The sequence below is a fragment of the Blennius ocellaris genome (genome assembly GCF_963422515.1).
Source record: "Blennius ocellaris genome assembly, chromosome: 11".
In the NCBI taxonomy this organism is placed as follows: Eukaryota; Metazoa; Chordata; class Actinopteri; order Blenniiformes; family Blenniidae; genus Blennius; species Blennius ocellaris.
The window spans coordinates 23125086-23142931 of NC_137660.1; the positions used below are offsets into that span (position 1 = coordinate 23125086).

Sequence of the window (17846 nt, forward strand, 5' to 3'; positions counted from 1 at the left end):
GAGAACTGTCCAATAAAAATCGAGATTTTCCTTAGCAGACCAATGGACGACCAGCATGGGCGTGCCCACTTACGCCTGTGCTCTCCTTTTGGTCGAGCAGCGTGGACCTGCGGAGCGTCTTGGAGCGGTGACTGATTCATTCTGCAAGAACAGCGACTTCTGTGAGTATTATCGTTCACTCAAGTGATGCGTTGGCAACTCGCGTATGATGTGCCGTTCATAAAAGTAGGATTTTTTTTAGATTGGTAAGCTTGAAGCTGTCTTTAAAGCTTCAGACGGAGTGATAGCTTGACAGGCTAACGAGTTAGCTCGCTTACATCAGTGCAGGCTCGCGCTAGCTGCCCGGTGTAGCTGTTTGCAATCAGCTGACAAGATTATAACGCATGGATCTTGTCATTGGGGCCAGTTTAGATTGCTTCGTGCAGTCTGGCGTGACTGTCATTATTTCATGGTATAGATTTTCTTAAACTTGTTTACAGCAGAGGTGCAAGGTTGCCTTGGGAGAGCTGATTTTAGTCGTCAAAAGGAAATGAACCCTCTGAGACTTGGTGTCAGACCTGCAGGTATGACTCAGTTTGAGCTGCTTCTAAAGCACAAACATTGCCCCTTCGAGCCAAGTTTTGACATGTGGTTGATACAAACAAAACGCAAGGCTCCTTCATTGACGAATTCAGTTTTCTCCTATATGTATGTGAACATGGGTCCATTGATTCAGTCAATGCAGTGAAGTCTCGTGTTGACTCTTCTTTGCACCCTAAAACTGATTTTTTGTTTATTTTTTCATCTGACGGCTGATCTGTTTACTTTTCTTCAATGAACATTTATTACTCTATTAGTACAACAAGCTGGGATGAAATTTCCATCCCATCACCTCAATGTCTCTATTCTCTGCTGTTGCCAGTTGAGTGTTTCCGTAGTCAGCATGGGGACTGGACCTGTTTACCGTCCACTTGTTCGCCCCAGAGACCTGAAGGCACCAGCTGTGTGGTTTCCTTTGCCAACAAGTTTGTCACTGAGTCCACCAATGGGAATTTGTTGCCTTTTAATTAGTTGTCAGCCCCCCCCCCCCAAAAAAAAAAACCCAAACAAACAAAAAAAAGTACTTAACCAGCTTTTTCAGATGTGATCACAGGGAGCTGGATTAATCCCAGCTGATTATTGAGTAAGAGGAATGGCACACACTAGACAGGTCACAGGAAATCGCCTGTTATTAGGCATGTAATAACTAAACACCAATGTTTATTTGAATTGTGGAGTGAAGCAAAATCATGTACCTAATGATTATCACACAGACATGGTCTGGCCTCCTTTCTAGCCCATGTTTTCTTTCTGTTAAGTGACAGTTTAATTTTCCTGCATACCAGACTTTTAAATGGCTTAAATTCGACATATATAAATATATATATATATATATTTTTTTTTTTTAAAAGAGCAAATAAAGAATTTTAGAATTAAGACAAGTATTTATGTAGCTATTGCAAGTTTTTCGAAGTTTGAACTGAAATAGCCAGTATAGCAACATTTTTGAAGCTGATATATATAACTAAATTAGTTGGTTTATTTAGCTAAAATGGGTGCAACAAGTCTTGTCTTTTCTTTTGTCTCCTCAAATTTAAATTGAATGCTGATAGTTGAATATGGCTGCACGCTGTGTCATTTAACTCGAGGTATCAGTGAAATGTTTGCAATGCTAAAATATGCAGTTTCAAGAAAGCTGAATTATCTTGAGCTTTTCTTGACACTTCAGGAAAAGTTGTCCAGATCCTTTTTTTCTGTGCTTAATCAATAACAAATCAGTTTGATGTGAACAAACTTTCTCCTTGGGTACAATTTGTCCTGATCATTTTGAATTATAGTGGAATGATTATCCAATCTGGTGAATTTCAGTATTGAAACATAAATTACCAGCTGAAAAAGCCATAATTTAGAATCCATTTTGATTTTAGCCAAAGAAATTCAAGTAACATCCAAAGGTTTTATAGCCACACATTTCAGTCATAAACTGTTTTCAGTTTGTTGGTGTAATGTAACATGAAGGACTTCTCCCGCCTCACTTTACTCCTGAATCACCGCTGCTTTATGAGAAGAGCCAAAGGCCAATTTGTTGGAGGGAACCGAAAGCATACTGAAAGACGTATACTATGTGATCTCACTTGACTACAGGGCTGGGTTGGGGATAAAGAACACAATGTACATTTATGTGGCTGAAGGGAACATAATTGATAACAAAGAAAATATTGGATTTTACAGACTTCATTAAAGTCTGCACATGCAGTTGGATTTTTAAAAGTGTTTGACTATCATTGCATTTTAAACACTGAATTGATTAATGGTTTTCACATTCTGATATGAAGTGAATAATTTGTATTTGAATATTATCTAATGTTGACTGCACCTGGTGGTTGTGTAACAGTCATACTTCTCTTTTTTTTTCTAAAAGTTTTGGAGCGAAGACCTCAAGGCAAATAACTCCTTTGCTGTAGAAACTGGTTGAACTGGTTGTGCTTTATGAGAAAACTGCCTTCCTTGAGGAAAACTTCTGTTGCAGACTAACGGTCCGAGAAACCGAGTTGTTAGAAAGGAATACACAGGATGAATGAGACTGAAACGTAGTGTTTTGTTTAGCAGATATGTCTTGTGAGATTTCGGTGTTGTGGTTTCACCTCGGCTCTAATTAGTTGTTACAGTGAGAGAGTTCAACCAAGGTTACCAGAAAATAATAATAACTTCATGTTGTTGGGCACTTCTTTGAGGAAGGGGTCATTTTGTTCGCTACACTTTATTTTAGTCTCGGTAGCTGTACTGTAATCTTATCACATTTAGATGGATGGATGGGGGGGGGGCTGTCGAGTGTATCCACAGAGTCCTGGCTTCCTCTTTCGATCCGTCGTCCTGGAATCACTCTGCTTTGTGTGTGGACAGTGAAAAGCTTGTATATCAGGTCTTCCGTCCTTCCTGGACGTATGTGGTAGAAGGTCCATGTTGGATCTGGAACGGGAATAATACTATGTCAGGACAGATGTACATCAGGAAATGTAACGGTTTAATGGTGCAGTTTAGGATTCAAAAATAAAAAAAGCATCATCTGTGAAAATAATATATAACAATTAGAGTTATGATAATGATTCAGACTTTACGAAGTACTTCTGCAGGCATATTTAAAAAGATATCACAATTGATTTTGATCAAAGTTGCAGTTTAATGTCACATGGATGCCAAAATAACAGGATGTTTTGATTCACTGTCAATAAAATAATTCATATAATGGATTAACAGATAACCGGGCAGAAATAATCCACTCAAACACGTATCATCGACAGATTTGTGATTGGCGTACTTACAGGTTGGTTGTTTTATTTTTGCAGAGCTGAATCGGAATGGACTCCTCCTTGAGTGCAGCTCAAATCCGCGAGAAGTTCATCGACTTCTTCCGTCGCTATGAGCACCAGTACGTCCACTCGTCGTCCACCATCCCACTGGACGACCCCACGCTGCTCTTCGCCAATGCCGGCATGAACCAGGTGGGTGCCATGTCAACACGTGAGCCTCTTGTCTTCAGCCAGACTTTCTGCAGGTTTACATGACACCAAGATGTTATTTTTCATGCAAGTTGTCATTTTTTGACCTGTTTCCTCTTAGTTCAAGCCTATCTTCCTGAACACCATCGATCCCTCCCACCCAATGGCCAAGCTGCACCGCGCCGCCAACACTCAGAAGTGTATCCGTGCAGGAGGCAAACACAACGACCTGGACGACGTGGGGAAAGATGTCTATCACCACACCTTCTTCGAGATGCTGGGCTCTTGGTCATTCGGGGACTACTTCAAGGTATTGCAGTATTAAATACATGCATAATGTAAATTATTTGTGACCATGGTGAAATAAAACAAATTTAACATATTAAAGTGGACGTAGCTGTGTGTCGTATTCTCACATTAGTCTAATCTTACTTTGGTAGCTCTACTTTTAATAGACCCTGTTGTCACCTCGTTACTACTACGACTTCCTCTTCCTCTCCACACTTCTCTCTGTAGCAACTGGCCTGTAAGATGGCCCTGGAGCTGCTGACTCAGGAGTTTGGGATCCCCATCGACCGTCTGTATGTCACCTACTTTGGAGGCTGTGACAATGCAGGCTTGGAGCCCGACCTGGAGTGCAAGCAGATCTGGATCGACTTGGGGTGAGTCTCTCTGTGATATCTTTGTCTTGAACTATCAATCTACAATGAACTACATCATACTTCCTATGCAAATCATGAAGTACACAGCAGCACTACAAAATATTGTCATTTTTTTGCTTTTGTTACAATATAATCTGAAATATATCTTTGTTTTGTAATAGTGTTTTGATAAAAGGGATGTTGGATGGACTGCAAAACGTTCAATAAGTATTTAAGAAATGTAAATCGAGCCACACAAGGGACAATCACAGAGAATTCAGTTTATTTGCCCGCAATGGACATTTTGTCAGTGCAGCTCATTCCCCCCTCAGAATCAGATCCAACTTGAATAAATCTGATCTGTGTGTCTTCTTCAGTGTGGCAGAGGCTCGCATCCTGCCTGGCAGCATGAAAGATAACTTCTGGGAGATGGGAGACACCGGACCCTGCGGTCCCTGCAGTGAGATCCACTTCGACCGCATCGGAGACAGAGACGCGTCCCACCTAGTGAACATGGACGACCCCAATGTGCTGGAGATCTGGAACCTGGTGTTCATCCAGTTCAACAGGTAATGAATTAATCATGGTATACTGAAAAGATCATTAAGAGAAATTGTTTCTATTATACAATAAACAAAGGGAAAAACTGGAGTTTTTAACCTGCTGTCAGTTCTTTTGTCCTTTAGAGTCAGTTTGTATGTAAAAATAATGAGTTTGATGCGGTCTGTAACTCCTACTGCCAGATGTCACTAAATCTTACTTTGTGGTCTTTAAGTTTGTCATGGGATCGTCTAAATTTGTACTAAGAATGTAGACGTGTTGAAATTTGGACACACCTTTATGACTTTAGTGGGGTTTAAAATGAAGCCAGAGAATCACTTTGTATGCGTATCTTTGTATTTCATTGTATTTTTTTGTGCTCTCAAGGCATATAAAAATAATAGCATGTTTTCTTGTCATTTTCCTTGATGTTCTTATTTGCTGTGTACTGTATGAAAAGTAAATAAACCATAAAAATAAGTACATTCACAGAGTGGAATAATATTCCCAGATAAATGTGCGCTCTGATACTGTCTTGACTCTGTATATACAGCAGTAGAAGAAATGGTGGACTGATTTGTCAACCGGTGTTGACCCCTTTTTTTTTCATGCTGTAACATTCAGGGAGTCTGAGACGGAGCTGAAGCCGCTGCCCAAGAAGAGCATCGACACGGGGATGGGTCTGGAGCGTCTGGTGTCCGTCCTGCAGAACAAGATGTCCAACTATGACACCGACCTCTTCATCCCTTACTTTGACGCCATCCAAAAGGTACAGACACTCGTAGATTTGTAGAACTGATTTGACTTACAAGGCTCTCTTTACGTTGTCCTTTAATTTCAGAAAAGCTACTAATGAAACTGCAAAATGTCCCAAAATGTTCTCTTATACCTGTTTGATTTTGCATGTTTTTACAAACTCCCCCTGACACCATGGCTTTGAGGCTGAAACACACAAAAAGGGTCGTGTGTTTTCTCCACGTGTTTCCACAAGAAGGAAGTTTAAGCCGATTTAGAATATTATTATTATAGATTTAGTATATAATATTAAATACTAATTGTTCTTGATCATGTATTTTTAATTTATCACTTTATTATATGTTTATAAAATCAAGATTTTTTTCTTTGGCTCATAAAAGGCGAAAAAAATTCTGGATTAAATTACCGGAGTGTCTTTTTTTATTTATTTATTTTTTCAATTTCTGCTTAAGAGCTTGTAGAAAGACTAGTTATCAAGCCAGCAGAGGCAGGACAATAGAGTAGGTGGTCATAAATAACTGTTACATTTATTAAAAAAAAAAAAGTAGATTGTGCTTATTTAGGTTGCAATTAGCAACTTCAATATTCCTTTAGCTGCAGTTTCTCTTTTTTTTGGTGAAGGTCTGACCACAAAAAGGCTGACCACAGTAAAAAAAAAAAAAAAAAAATCTCGTTGTTTCAGGGCACTGGTGCACGGCTCTACACGGGGAAAGTCGGTGCTGAGGACGTCGACGGTATCGACATGGCCTACCGTGTGCTTGCTGACCACGCCCGCACCATCACCATCGCCCTGTCAGACGGTGGCCGCCCGGACAACACCGGCAGAGGGTGAGGCGCAGAGCTTTAAAGGCCAAATTGCTCGATTTCAAGAAGGAAGTGGAGCCGAGCATCCTCCATCTTGTGTATGCAGCACAGGAATATATTCGACGTGCTGCTGGATGTTTCAGCCTGAACAAAAACACTACAAAGCTCACGTGTCACGTTTCTCATGCTGCATAAGTTTGGTCCCGGATAATACGGCTGTGAGTTGTAATGTTTTAGTTTCCACTCTGCAGCTACGTGTTGAGGAGGATCTTGCGACGCGCAGTCCGTTATTCCCATGAGAAGCTTGGCGCTCAGAAGGGCTTCTTCGCCTCTCTGGTGGACGTGGTGGTCGATTCCCTGGTGAGAGTTTCTTCCTTCATCTGCCGTGTTTTCATTCCAGTGTTTTCACACTATTTAAAATGTGTTAAGAGGACAGGATAAGGACTGTAAGTTGTTAAAGTTTAAGATATTAACATTTTAGTCAAGTATATGTGTAGCCTCACCACAGGAAGGGAGCTATAATCTGTCTATTACCTTTTTAATTTTCAAAACGATCTATAATGGTATTAAAAGACCAGGAGGTCTTTTCAGTGTCGCTGTAACATTAATGTTGTACCGCATACTGTCGAATTTTATTTTTGCCTGGTCCAAACATTCGCTGTCTGACACAAGAATGAAATTAAAATCATCCCAGTCTTGTTATTTCTGTTTATTTTCTTGTAGTTCAAAAATAAATATTTTATAATAGATTAATTTATTCACACAGCAGGTTTATTTGAAATAGTTTGGCATTTTTTCCATTTACATGTCCCATACATGCGACTTTGTGTGTTTGTAGCTGTGCATTTCATTCTATTGTGGAAAGGGTGATTTTCTTCACATATATTGTTTGAGCTTTCTTTCACCAACACTATTTAAACCAACTTATTCAAGCATTGCTCTGACACATTAAATTGTAACTTTTTCCTCCCTCTCGTTTCCTTTTCCACTTTTGTCTCCTCCCCTCGCTCCCTCTCTGCTTTCTGCAGGGCAATGCCTTCCCGGAGCTGAAGAAAGACCCCGATGTGGTGAAAGACATCATTAATGACGAGGAGGAGCAGTTCCTCAAAACCCTCAGCAGAGGACGCCGTATCCTCGATAGGAAGATTATAAGCCTGGGCGACTGCAAGACCATTCCAGGTCAGACACCAAACCACAAGCTTTACAACTCCCATTGTTTTGAGTGAAGATTGTTGGGAGAGAGATTTAATTTTCAATCTGAATTGTTTCGCTGGTTTCACTCCTCGTTTTTCCATCAGAATCTGTAACCTGGGATTATAGATTGGTGCCTTCCTTCATTCATCAGTCTGTCCATTTTTCATGCTTGATTCTTCAAAGCATTTCTAATCACTATAAACATATACAGCTGAAGGAGATAACTTGTAATTGGGGAAAAAAACTGAAATCCCAGCAGCCAATATTTCATGCTGTTGAATGTATTGACCTAAAAATTGATGCACATCCAGCTTTTCTTAAGACTTCCTCCAGGCTTGTTATTGGATTCTGCTGTATTGGATTTCTGACAGATTTTCAGGTTTCTCAGACTTTTTTCCATTTATCTTCTTTGTCCCAAACAGTTTTTGCTTGATTTGTGCATTTTTTCCAAATTAGACTGTGTCCTTTGCAATTTTTACATATAATAGGAGCATAGACTTTATTCTTTTCATGATGATTACAAGTCTTTTTTTTTGTCAGATCCTGCATATTAAGCAGCTTTTGTTCTCTCTCACTATATTTTTGCATCCAGGCGACACCGCATGGCTGCTGTATGACACGTACGGTTTTCCACTGGACCTGACCTCCCTCATTGCGGAGGAGAAGGGCATGGGAATCGACTTGGCCGCATTTGAAGAGGAAAAGAAGGCGGCTCAGGTGAGACTAATAAAGGGTGGCAGTGAAGGAAATCCCCTTTAATTCACTGACCGTTTGACTTCAGCCTTCACCACTCTGTTGTGTTGTGAAGACTCGGCTGAACAGTGTTTTATGCCCGCTCCCTGCAGGGACATAATTTCTGCTCGTGTCAGCGTTCTCCAGTTTTGCACCGTAAGTCAGATTTGGGAGTTGTGCACCTGCTGTTTAAGTAAACCTGCATTTACTTTATGGCCCACTGCTGAGCCCTTGCTGTTTGATTGAGCAAAAAGATTGATTTGTTTTCTAATAATACCGCTGTCAAATCAATCGCAGTGAACTAATGTTTGTACGGCCTGACACTGCAGTTCTCCTCTGTGCCACTTGGGGGAGTTCAAAACTTTGTATTAATCTCCATATTGGCTGAATCCTGTCCAGATGATTAATTCAGGAGTTGGTTACCAAGTCCATCCATTTTTTGACGGTGTCACAGAGACATTGGTTCTGTTTACACGCACATAGATAATATGATCGTCAGATTTCTGGAGTTGTCAGTTTATCCTTGTGATCACGTTGTCTGGGAATGTTAAATCAAATGAAGACAACCGAGATGTCTCGCTACTACCCTGATGTCTCTGCATGTCATGGTTTGAGGCAGCAAAATGTCATTTTGACGGTCAATTTATGAAAACGATAGTGGACGGGTGGTTCAACGCCATCTAAAATATGTGTGTAATGGCCATCGCGACTTGTCACCGTCTAATTTAGTCTAATTCCACCTAATTCCATCTTTTTTTCCCCCCAAAATATCACGAGTTATGGGCTCAAGTAGACCACTCGCAACTGACTTCCGGTTTTGTATTACGCCCAGTAATGAGCAACGTGATTGGTCAGTTGATACCACGTGGTATATATGTTTTGAAAGGCGTCCTCTGATAGGTTCTTAATTCTCTGACTCATCCTGAGGCATTCAAATACTGACGCAGAGAAGCAAAATTTAGAGGAATCTCCTTTCCAAGATGCTAAGGAATTATATCTCCACGATCCACACAGGTGGGACTAATTGGATCTATGATCCATCTAATTTTTCAGTTCCAAAATGTTGGCACATGTTTGGATAACTGCACATTATTCATGCTTCTCATGAAGAATAAAATATTTGTTGCCATGAATGTTGATTCTGATAAAACTATTCACCCCCACACACCCCATGTACACCCAAAACACCAATTTCGGACAAAAACCATGCAAAATGTAGGCCAGTTCATCTGATTTATTTCCTTCTTTTCTCTGCTGTACAAAAAACACAAGTGAATCAGTATATGACCAAAAACACAGCAAGCATGATGTGGAGCAGTGGAAAGTGACGAAGCCACTTCTCGAAAGCCAAGGAGACAAATTTATTAAATTAGATAAACATCTCCTACCCTGTAAACCATGCTCATGAAAAATATTGTTTTGTTTGTGCATGCAGTTGAAATCTCAGGGTAAAGGAGCAGGAGACGTGGACCACATCATGTTGGACATCTACGCTATTGAAGAGCTGAGAAACAAGCAGATTCCCGCCACAGACGACTCCCCAAAATACAAGTACACCTCAAAGGAAGACGGCGCCTACGGTCAGTCGTTGGTTCCTTTCCTCCCGCAAACACTCCTCAGCTGCTCACCGGGTTATCTGGAGCTTACCTGGTTTCTTCCGGCTCGCGGACCTCGTTCTCCTGTCTGCAGATTTCCAGCAGACCTCGGCCACCGTGCTCGCTCTGCGCCGTGACCGCGCCTTCTGTGACGAGGTGACAACAGGTCAGGAGTGCGGCGTGGTGCTGGACCAGACGTCTTTCTACGCTGAGCAGGGCGGGCAGACGTTCGACGAGGGCTACATGGTCCGAGAGGATGACTCCGCTGAGGACGTAAGTCCTACTACAGCCCAAACAAATATTAAGATCAGAAGAAAGCGAGGAGTGTGTGTTCCCTGTGGCTTCCACATTAAAACATATTTCAACACACTTTTCCACATTCAAACCTACTTCACAAAAGTATTTGTATCAAAAATACTCAAAAGATGCTGGGCGTTAACTTGCTAAAACGTGCACTTGTAAAGCTTTGTGTTCAATATTTATATAATTCTTTCCTGCTCTTTTATTCTCACATAGTTAAATCTACAGATTACTGAATACGTTCCTCAGCTTTTCTGAGAAATCTCACTCTGAAGCAGCTTAAAAAGAGCCATCTGTGGAAATCATGACTGCCGGCAAAGAGAGCGTCTTCTGGACAACAAAGACTGCCAAATTAAATATCATGACTTTTAACAGCAGAATGGAGGAAACACAATTAATTGTCCGCGTCTCTGTTCAGTGACTGAAAACATTCATATCGCACTTCCCCGTCTGTTTTAAACTCCATTCAAGAGACGGCACTGTGTGTTGTTGCATGTCTCGATTCTTTCTACTGTCTCGTTTTCTACGGAAGTGGAGAGTTTTAAGTACTTTTTCCTCAGTCTGTGACTGTGCTCCTGATCAAGGCCCCACCAACTCTGAACAGATTAATTTGTTTCGTATGACGTTTTTCCTGTACATTTGTGTTGTAAATGTCTTTCGACTGCTTGTTTTTGTGATACTTTTGTTGCCTCCTCCAAGTTAATTCAACTGGAAAACTCTGGGAGAACTTATTTTTTGTCACTCCGTGAATCTCAACATTATATATTAATTAATAACCTTCAGGCTTATTCATCATCTTTCCACACTATGTGAAGCTGAGGTTATTCTCAACAGCAATTAACAAATTGCAAATATTTCAACTGAGTGAAAAATATTTCAAATTTAAATGTTTTCTTTTGCCCCCAAAGTATTCAGATTACATCCACAAATATCATCGATCCCAACTAAACACAAATCAGGTTTTAATTTCATTTCAGTTAGAAGTAATATTGCAAAATACTTCCGGCAAGTGGGAAAAATGTTAGTAATTTTAGATATTTACACCACTTCTACAAGGTACTCTCGTCTTTGTTTGTTTGTTGTTGCAGCGAATGGAGTTCACGGTGAAGAACACGCAGGTCCGGGGAGGTTACGTCCTTCACGTCGGCACCGTCTATGGAAGCCTGAAGGTTGGAGATCAGGTCACCCTCCACCTCGACGAGGTGAGAACGGGTGCAGGGTTTTCAGATCGGACCTTTGGGGCTTCGTCCGACTTTTGCCACTCTGGATTTGTCTTTGTTTTAACTAACAGCCGGGGCTTGTGCTCTTTCCAGGCTCGCCGCAGGCCCATCATGAGCAACCACACAGCAACACACATCCTCAACTTTGCCCTGCGGGGAGTTTTGGGCGAGGCGGATCAGAGGGGCTCCCTGGTTGCTCCCGACCGCCTGCGCTTTGACTTCACTGCCAAAGGAGCCCTGAGCACGGGGGAGGTCCGCCGGACGGAGGAGATCGCCTGTGCCATGATAAGAGACGCAAAGGTCAGCAGAGGAATACAGATGAAGTCTGCACAAACTCGAGTTTAATGGAGAAAGTCTTTCCTTTCGATAAGGGTAATTTACTCTGAATAATACTGATGTGAGAGGCGATTCAACCTCGCCAGAAAGTGCTTTGTCTGGAAAAAGGCAGAAAGTTTGTTTTTCCTTCCGAAGGAGTCGATAAGCTCATGATTAAAGCGATAACAGACTCCAGTAAGTTAATTCTGAAGATAATTACAAATGTCTCTTTAAACTTTCCAGCAAGTGTACGCCATGGACGCCCCGCTCGCCGCAGCCAAGGCCATCCAGGGTCTGCGCGCAGTGTTCGACGAGACCTACCCCGACCCCGTCCGGGTTGTATCTATCGGCCTTCCGGTGGAGGAACTTCTGGCTGACCCGAACAGCCCTGCGGGCTCCCTCACTTCCATTGAGTTTTGCGGTGGAACGTAAGTGTGATTCTTGACATTTTGTCCTCATTGATTTCTGTCATTTTCGGCGTGAAGTAATTGAAATAAAGATGCAGAAGTCAAATGGTAATTTTTCTTTTTGCAGGTTTTGTCATTTTGATACTTTTACGGTTTGTGCTTTTCCACGTCGGGGAGATGATCAGCTGCAAGCTTTTTGCGGCTTCTCTCTGCATTAATTAGCTTTAATCGAAGTGACAAAGCTTCACATCACCAGCGTTCTATGAAGTTTGCTTTAGTTGTTTTAATACCGGAATTGTAGCTCAACCAGCTGCAGGTACTGGCAAGTCAATACATTTCCTTCAATTGGCAGTTTCTAATATGAATTGAAACGATGCGATAGCTGGAAAAAGTGATGGATTAATTTATACTCTAAAGTGAGCAGAGTATACCATATTTCTGCATCTATGGAGTTTCAAAGTTCTTCTGTTTATCGTAGTTTCAAAATTTGTATTGACCGAATGAGAAACAGCTCAGATAAGATGGACTTCTTTGTTCAGCCGGATAGTAAACAACTTTTGTTGGGACTGTATGTTAGGATTGGGTACAAGGGTGCATGTGCACCATTATACAGTGTATTTTATTGTGAATGGGCTTCCACCGTGTCTGGTTACTGATCCAGATGTCGGCCTCTGCTGTCTCAACATAGCCTCAGTGAAACAGAGCTACAGCTATTTCTTCTACACAGTGGTTTTATATGATCAAAGTGACTATTTCTTGGAACACACCAGTCAATATGGAGGAGTATCAGTTTTTCCCCAAACCCTGGAATCCTTTTCATTTTATTTGTTTTCCCTTTTAGCTTCACTGACTTTGTTTGTGAAGCCACAGCTTTCATTATCTTGTTGTTTTCCCTCTCTCTGTCTCCGTCTGTGTGCGACGCGGCTTCATCCTAATTTACCCGTACAGCTTCCCGAGCTCATGCACTCTTCCACTCGACTGTCACTTAATGATCACCTTCGTTGCACCAACAGTCTGTCAACGTTGTCTCACTCGCAGTGAGGATGAATCATGCAGTCGAACTGGCACCTCGGGGAAAAAAATTAAACCAATTTCTTTTTTTTCCCTCGCCCGGTCATGTGTGGACACAGGTTTACAGCACAATGCACATTAACTAAGAGTTGTGTCTGATTAAATGTCCTTATTTGAATTTAGCCACTGGGTTTCTTTTTTTTTTTTTTTTTGTCTTTTTCAAGACTGTGGATGATGCATGTTTGAAGAGTTGGTTCAGAATAATAAAGACTGATTATGGCACTTATAGTACCAGCAGTTCATCTAAGCATTAACGTTTACGCTGCTACTACCTGTAGTTAAAGTGACAATCACAGTAGTTATAATAGTACCAGCAGCACAATGGTAGTATTAAGATTAACTTTTATAAAGTGTTATTGATAGGATATCATTTTAGATTAGATAAGGTAAATAAATAAATGTATAGATCCCGATAAGTGTTCAAAATATTGTATAAAAGGAGACTGACTTGATATTTATAAGGCAACTGTGATGTAAACGTTGCAGTGATGATAACATTGAATCGGTTTTAGGCTCCGTTTTGTCTCACAGCAATTAATATTTGTCAAAAACATGTATCAACTTTTATAAATGTTCTGAATATCATTTATAAGACAGTACTGGTCATAAGAAATATTGATGACTGCATTTAAAGAGCTTACATATCTCCCTTTGTCTGAACAACAGATTGAAAAGGGATTATTTACATAATTTTGTATTAATGATTGAATAAACGTAGAAACTTCTGAATGATCTAAATTACTCAAATAGTGTTTGGTATACATCAACTCATTACACAACATGCGTCATCCACTGTTTCCTAGAAATTGTCATTTGAGCTTCTTTACCACAGGTTTTAGGTCCTTGGTCCTTTTTAATTGCAGATTCGCTGCCTCTCTGTGTTGTTTTAGTATGAAGGACATTCAAAAGAGCCCTTCGTTCCCGCTGCTGCCGTTTTTGTTTTGCAATGTTTCTTCTTCTTTTCTTCCTCCTGCAGTTGTGTAACGCCGTGGGTAATGTGCTGTTGTGTTCTATTATCTGCAGCCATCTGCAGAACTCGGGTCACGCCGCACCGTTTGTCATCGTCTCGGAGGAGGCTATCGCTAAGGGCATCCGCCGCATTGTTGCCGTGACAGGAGCAGAGGCGCAGAAGGTCAGGACACACATGGCTTACACATCCAGCATCACACACACACACACACACACACACACACATACATCCAATGTGTCAACCTGAAGTTTAAAAACCTCTTTGTTTTGAGTCGATGGTTAAGCAGTCAAAAGGATTTTTGCTGTAAGAAAAAAAATAAAAACACACACAACCTGACCAATTAAGATGAGACTGTTGTCCCAGACAGAGGGACAACATGTCTTATTTTGAGTCTCGGTGATGAATCTTTAATGAGGCTTGAGGTGAGCTTGGAGCTAGAAGAGAGGGTTTTTAGCACCCCCCCCCCCCTGTATTTCTCCAGGCCCAGAGGACAAATTAATCTCCTATTTTTATACAACAAATGCCGTTTGATCCTCCCCCTTCATCTCTCTGCCTCTTCTCCCACTCCCTCTTCTCTGTCTGCACTTTTCCATGTCTCCTCTCATATCATCACCATGTCTCAAATTCTCCAGGCCCAGAGGAAAGCCGATGCCCTGCGCCAGGCTCTGTCCGGCCTGGGGGACAAGGTGAAGCAGCAGACCGCCCCGAACAAGGACATGCAGAAAGAGATCGCAGACATGACCGAGGTAAAACAAGTTTGTGCCCAGAGAGGCAGTAGAGCTCTTAATGCGACCAGAGAAAGGAACAAAAAAAGACAATTGAAATGAGGATCCTTTCAAGGAAAAACGATCTTGGAAGATCTCGAATGATCTTGAATCTTGGACATCGAACCATCATAACCAGAAAGTCGACATTCAAATGCCAGGGACATGGACTCTTATTTGAGCAGTTTTGATCCCATTTCATGTATTTTTGGATTAGAAATCTTCTGCCCTCGGACTGATTACAATTGTGTTGCTTCCCTGTAGTCAATCGGCACCGCGGTGATGTCTCAGTGGCAGAAGGATGAGATGAGGGAAACCCTGAAGGGCCTGAAGAAGACCATGGATGACCTGGATCGCAACTACAAGGCCAATATTCAGAAGAGGGTCCTGGAAAAGACGAAGGAGGTGATCGAAAGCAGCCCCAACCAAGCGCTGCTCGTCATGGAGATGGAGGTCGGCGCCTCAGCAAAGGTAACAGTCAGGACAGTGTTTTGTCTTTTCTTTTTTCTTCATCATTTATTCACACCCACCCCGTCTCATTCTGTCTGAATCGACAGCCCAAGAGAAAACCATGTCCTTGGAAAAAGAGAAGGGGGAAAAAAGAGGCAGTGCAAGTTCATAATCCAAAACCTTCATCAGCGCTTCGAACAAAATGAAATGAAGTGCAAACAGCAATGCGATTTACTTTATCTCAGCAGCCTTGTACGTTTTCAGTGGCCTTGTCTTCGCTTATCTCCCTGTGCTATTACCACGGGACCGGATCAGCTCCGCGGGCCGTTAATTCTGACCTTGAAACACCAATAGCGCTGATTAGAAGACACTTTTCATACTCATTGTTTTTCCTACTTGCTCTTCGCCCAGGCCCTGAACGAGTCACTGAAGCTGCTGAAGACGCAGTCCCCCCAGACCGCCGCCATGCTCTTCACCGTCGATCCTGATGCCGGCAAGATCACCTGCTTGTGTCAAGTCCCTCAGGTTGGATATTTATTCATTTCAACACCATTCTAGCACCACAGATACTACTGCCATCCCATTTAAACCAACTCTTAACTCTTCAGCTTGACTCCCACTTCAAAATAATACATTTATTCATGAGCATTTAGATTTTTGCTTTTCTTTTATTATCTCAAGCCTACAATTTTTTGCAGGCTCGCTGTGGTAAGTGATTTCTGTCAGCAGTCTGAACCTATAGCAGCTTCAATGAGAAAATAGTCCTGGCTGAGCTGAACCATCCTAAACAATATGTGTTGAACATGGAGGTTTCCAGCCATTCTGACAAAGAAATGTTATGATGGAATCGGTTTAAAAGCTCAAGAGACATAGATTTTTATTATAGATTTTGTAGGTAGATAATCTAAAGATCATCTAAACAAGTAATTAAAAGACTCTACTTTAAAAAAATATTTACAACTGCAACCATTGTTCTACAGAGTCAACATGTTTCTGATATTATTGCCAAGCCAGCAAAATAAAGCAATATCTGTCCATAAATCTGATCGTCTGTCACAGGGAGCATCGTCATGTTTGATCCCTCTTCTCTTTATGTCAGCGATTTCAAGTTAAATCTGTATTCAATAATAAAGAAAAACAAGTACTGCAATGTATTTCTGAGCCCACCTGGTGCGAAGAACTGATGTCGTATACTCCATAAAGTTTTGGTCCCTTAAACTGTCTTTCTCCATGTTACAAGGTCTCTGAGTCTCCTGTATGTACAAAAACGTGTCTGCATGTGATTTAGATTATGGTGCAGTACATAAACACTCTGTGTCTCTATGATCTCTGTCATACGATGGGAGTAGTGTATAATGAGAGTCCTTCTTGAAGATAAATCTGAGCTTCCTTCCACTGGTGCTCGGTGTCAAAGTATGCAGATGATATCTGATCTCCGTGTTCTTCTCTGTTCAGGATGTTGCCAGTCGAGGCCTGAAGGCCAACGAGTGGGTCAACGAGCTGTGTCCCCTCATGGACGCCAAAGGAGGCGGCAAGGACGTGTCCGCCCAGGCCACCGGCAAGAACACACAGTGCCTGCAGGAGGTGCTACAGATGGCCAACGAGTTTGCCCGGCTCAAACTGGGAGATAACTGAGAGGGGAGGCGGAGGTGAAAACATTCTTCAGGGGAAAGAAATGGAAAATATAGTAGTTTCTCCAAAATATTTTCTTCATCTCCTCTTCTGCCTTTTAGGTCGGCAATGATGGTAACCTTAAAAAGTTTGTTTCTCGCTCTCACTGTGTTGAAAGATGACCACTGACACTCGTCCAGCAATAAAGCAGATCTTTTTCTTCTGACCTGCTCGGGAAATATCCGTCTGGACATATCTCCAAAACGTAGAAAGCTGTCACTTTAAGTGAAAGATGAATTGATCATTTCTTCCGACTCTGTCCACTTCATTGTTGCATGTCTGTGTGCAGAGGAAAAACGTGAAGAAGGGATGTGCTTTTCTTGATTAATTGAGCCTCCTGCGAGAACTGCACAGCTCTTGATGATGCATGGGAAAACTGCAGCAGCTCAGACTCTGGTTCTCAGCACTGAGTCGGCTCCTGATAAACTACCATCCTGCCTCTGTGTTTGTGTTTCATCTCTCTGTAGTCCTGTTCCTCTCCAAAAAATCCCCCAAGGCACTTTGTCTTTCTTTTTGGCCTTTTGTACCACTTGAGCTCAGCTCAGAACGAAAAGTAAAACGTCATCCCGGCTTCAAATTACTTGTCCACAGTCTGTTTTTCTTAGCCGAAGGCTCCCCGTCCACACGTGTGAGCCGAGGCTTCTGTTTTAATGGCAGTAGCTGTATCATAGTCTTTCTGTTTGAATAACAAGCCATTACCTGACATGTTATGAATCAATGACTTTAATTTAGTTGATTTATTGTATAGACCTATCACGAACGCGCCCCAACGTAACCGAGCTGTGTAATTTCACAACATTTGTTATTGTTGGAGTGCAGAATACTTGATCGCTGTAGCAGATCTGTGTCAGAAGCGTCATGTTATGAGGATGGAATAGACAACTGGTAAATGCTGAAA

General features: G+C 41.7%; 1 protein-coding gene across 1 annotated transcript; it reads left to right on the top strand.

Moving 5' to 3' along the window:
* Positions 1-50: 50 nt before the first annotated feature.
* aars1 (alanyl-tRNA synthetase 1) lies at positions 51-17846 on the top strand. Its single transcript, XM_080505388.1, has 20 exons — positions 51-161; positions 3366-3521; positions 3640-3828; positions 4035-4180; positions 4537-4728; positions 5324-5468; positions 6138-6283; positions 6511-6619; positions 7288-7438; positions 8046-8170; positions 9621-9765; positions 9875-10053; positions 11169-11282; positions 11394-11600; positions 11859-12043; positions 14117-14225; positions 14696-14809; positions 15092-15298; positions 15689-15802; positions 16733-17846. The coding sequence occupies exons 2-20, from the start codon at positions 3378-3380 to the stop codon at positions 16910-16912; spliced, it is 2901 nt and encodes a 966-aa protein (XP_080361514.1). The 5' UTR covers positions 51-161; positions 3366-3377; the 3' UTR covers positions 16913-17846.

What these genes read in the sequence shown, in the direction of transcription:
- aars1 (XM_080505388.1), top strand. Translation starts at nt 3,378, where the DNA reads ATGGACTCCTCCTTGAGTGCAGCTCAAATCCGCGAGAAGTTCATCGAC. An exon ending in CCGGACAACACCGGCAGAGG is followed by an intron (nt 6,284 to 6,510) that starts GTGAGGCGCAGA and finishes TCCACTCTGCAG; the next exon opens with CTACGTGTTGAGGAGGATCT. An exon ending in ACGTGGTGGTCGATTCCCTG is followed by an intron (nt 6,620 to 7,287) that starts GTGAGAGTTTCT and finishes TGCTTTCTGCAG; the next exon opens with GGCAATGCCTTCCCGGAGCT.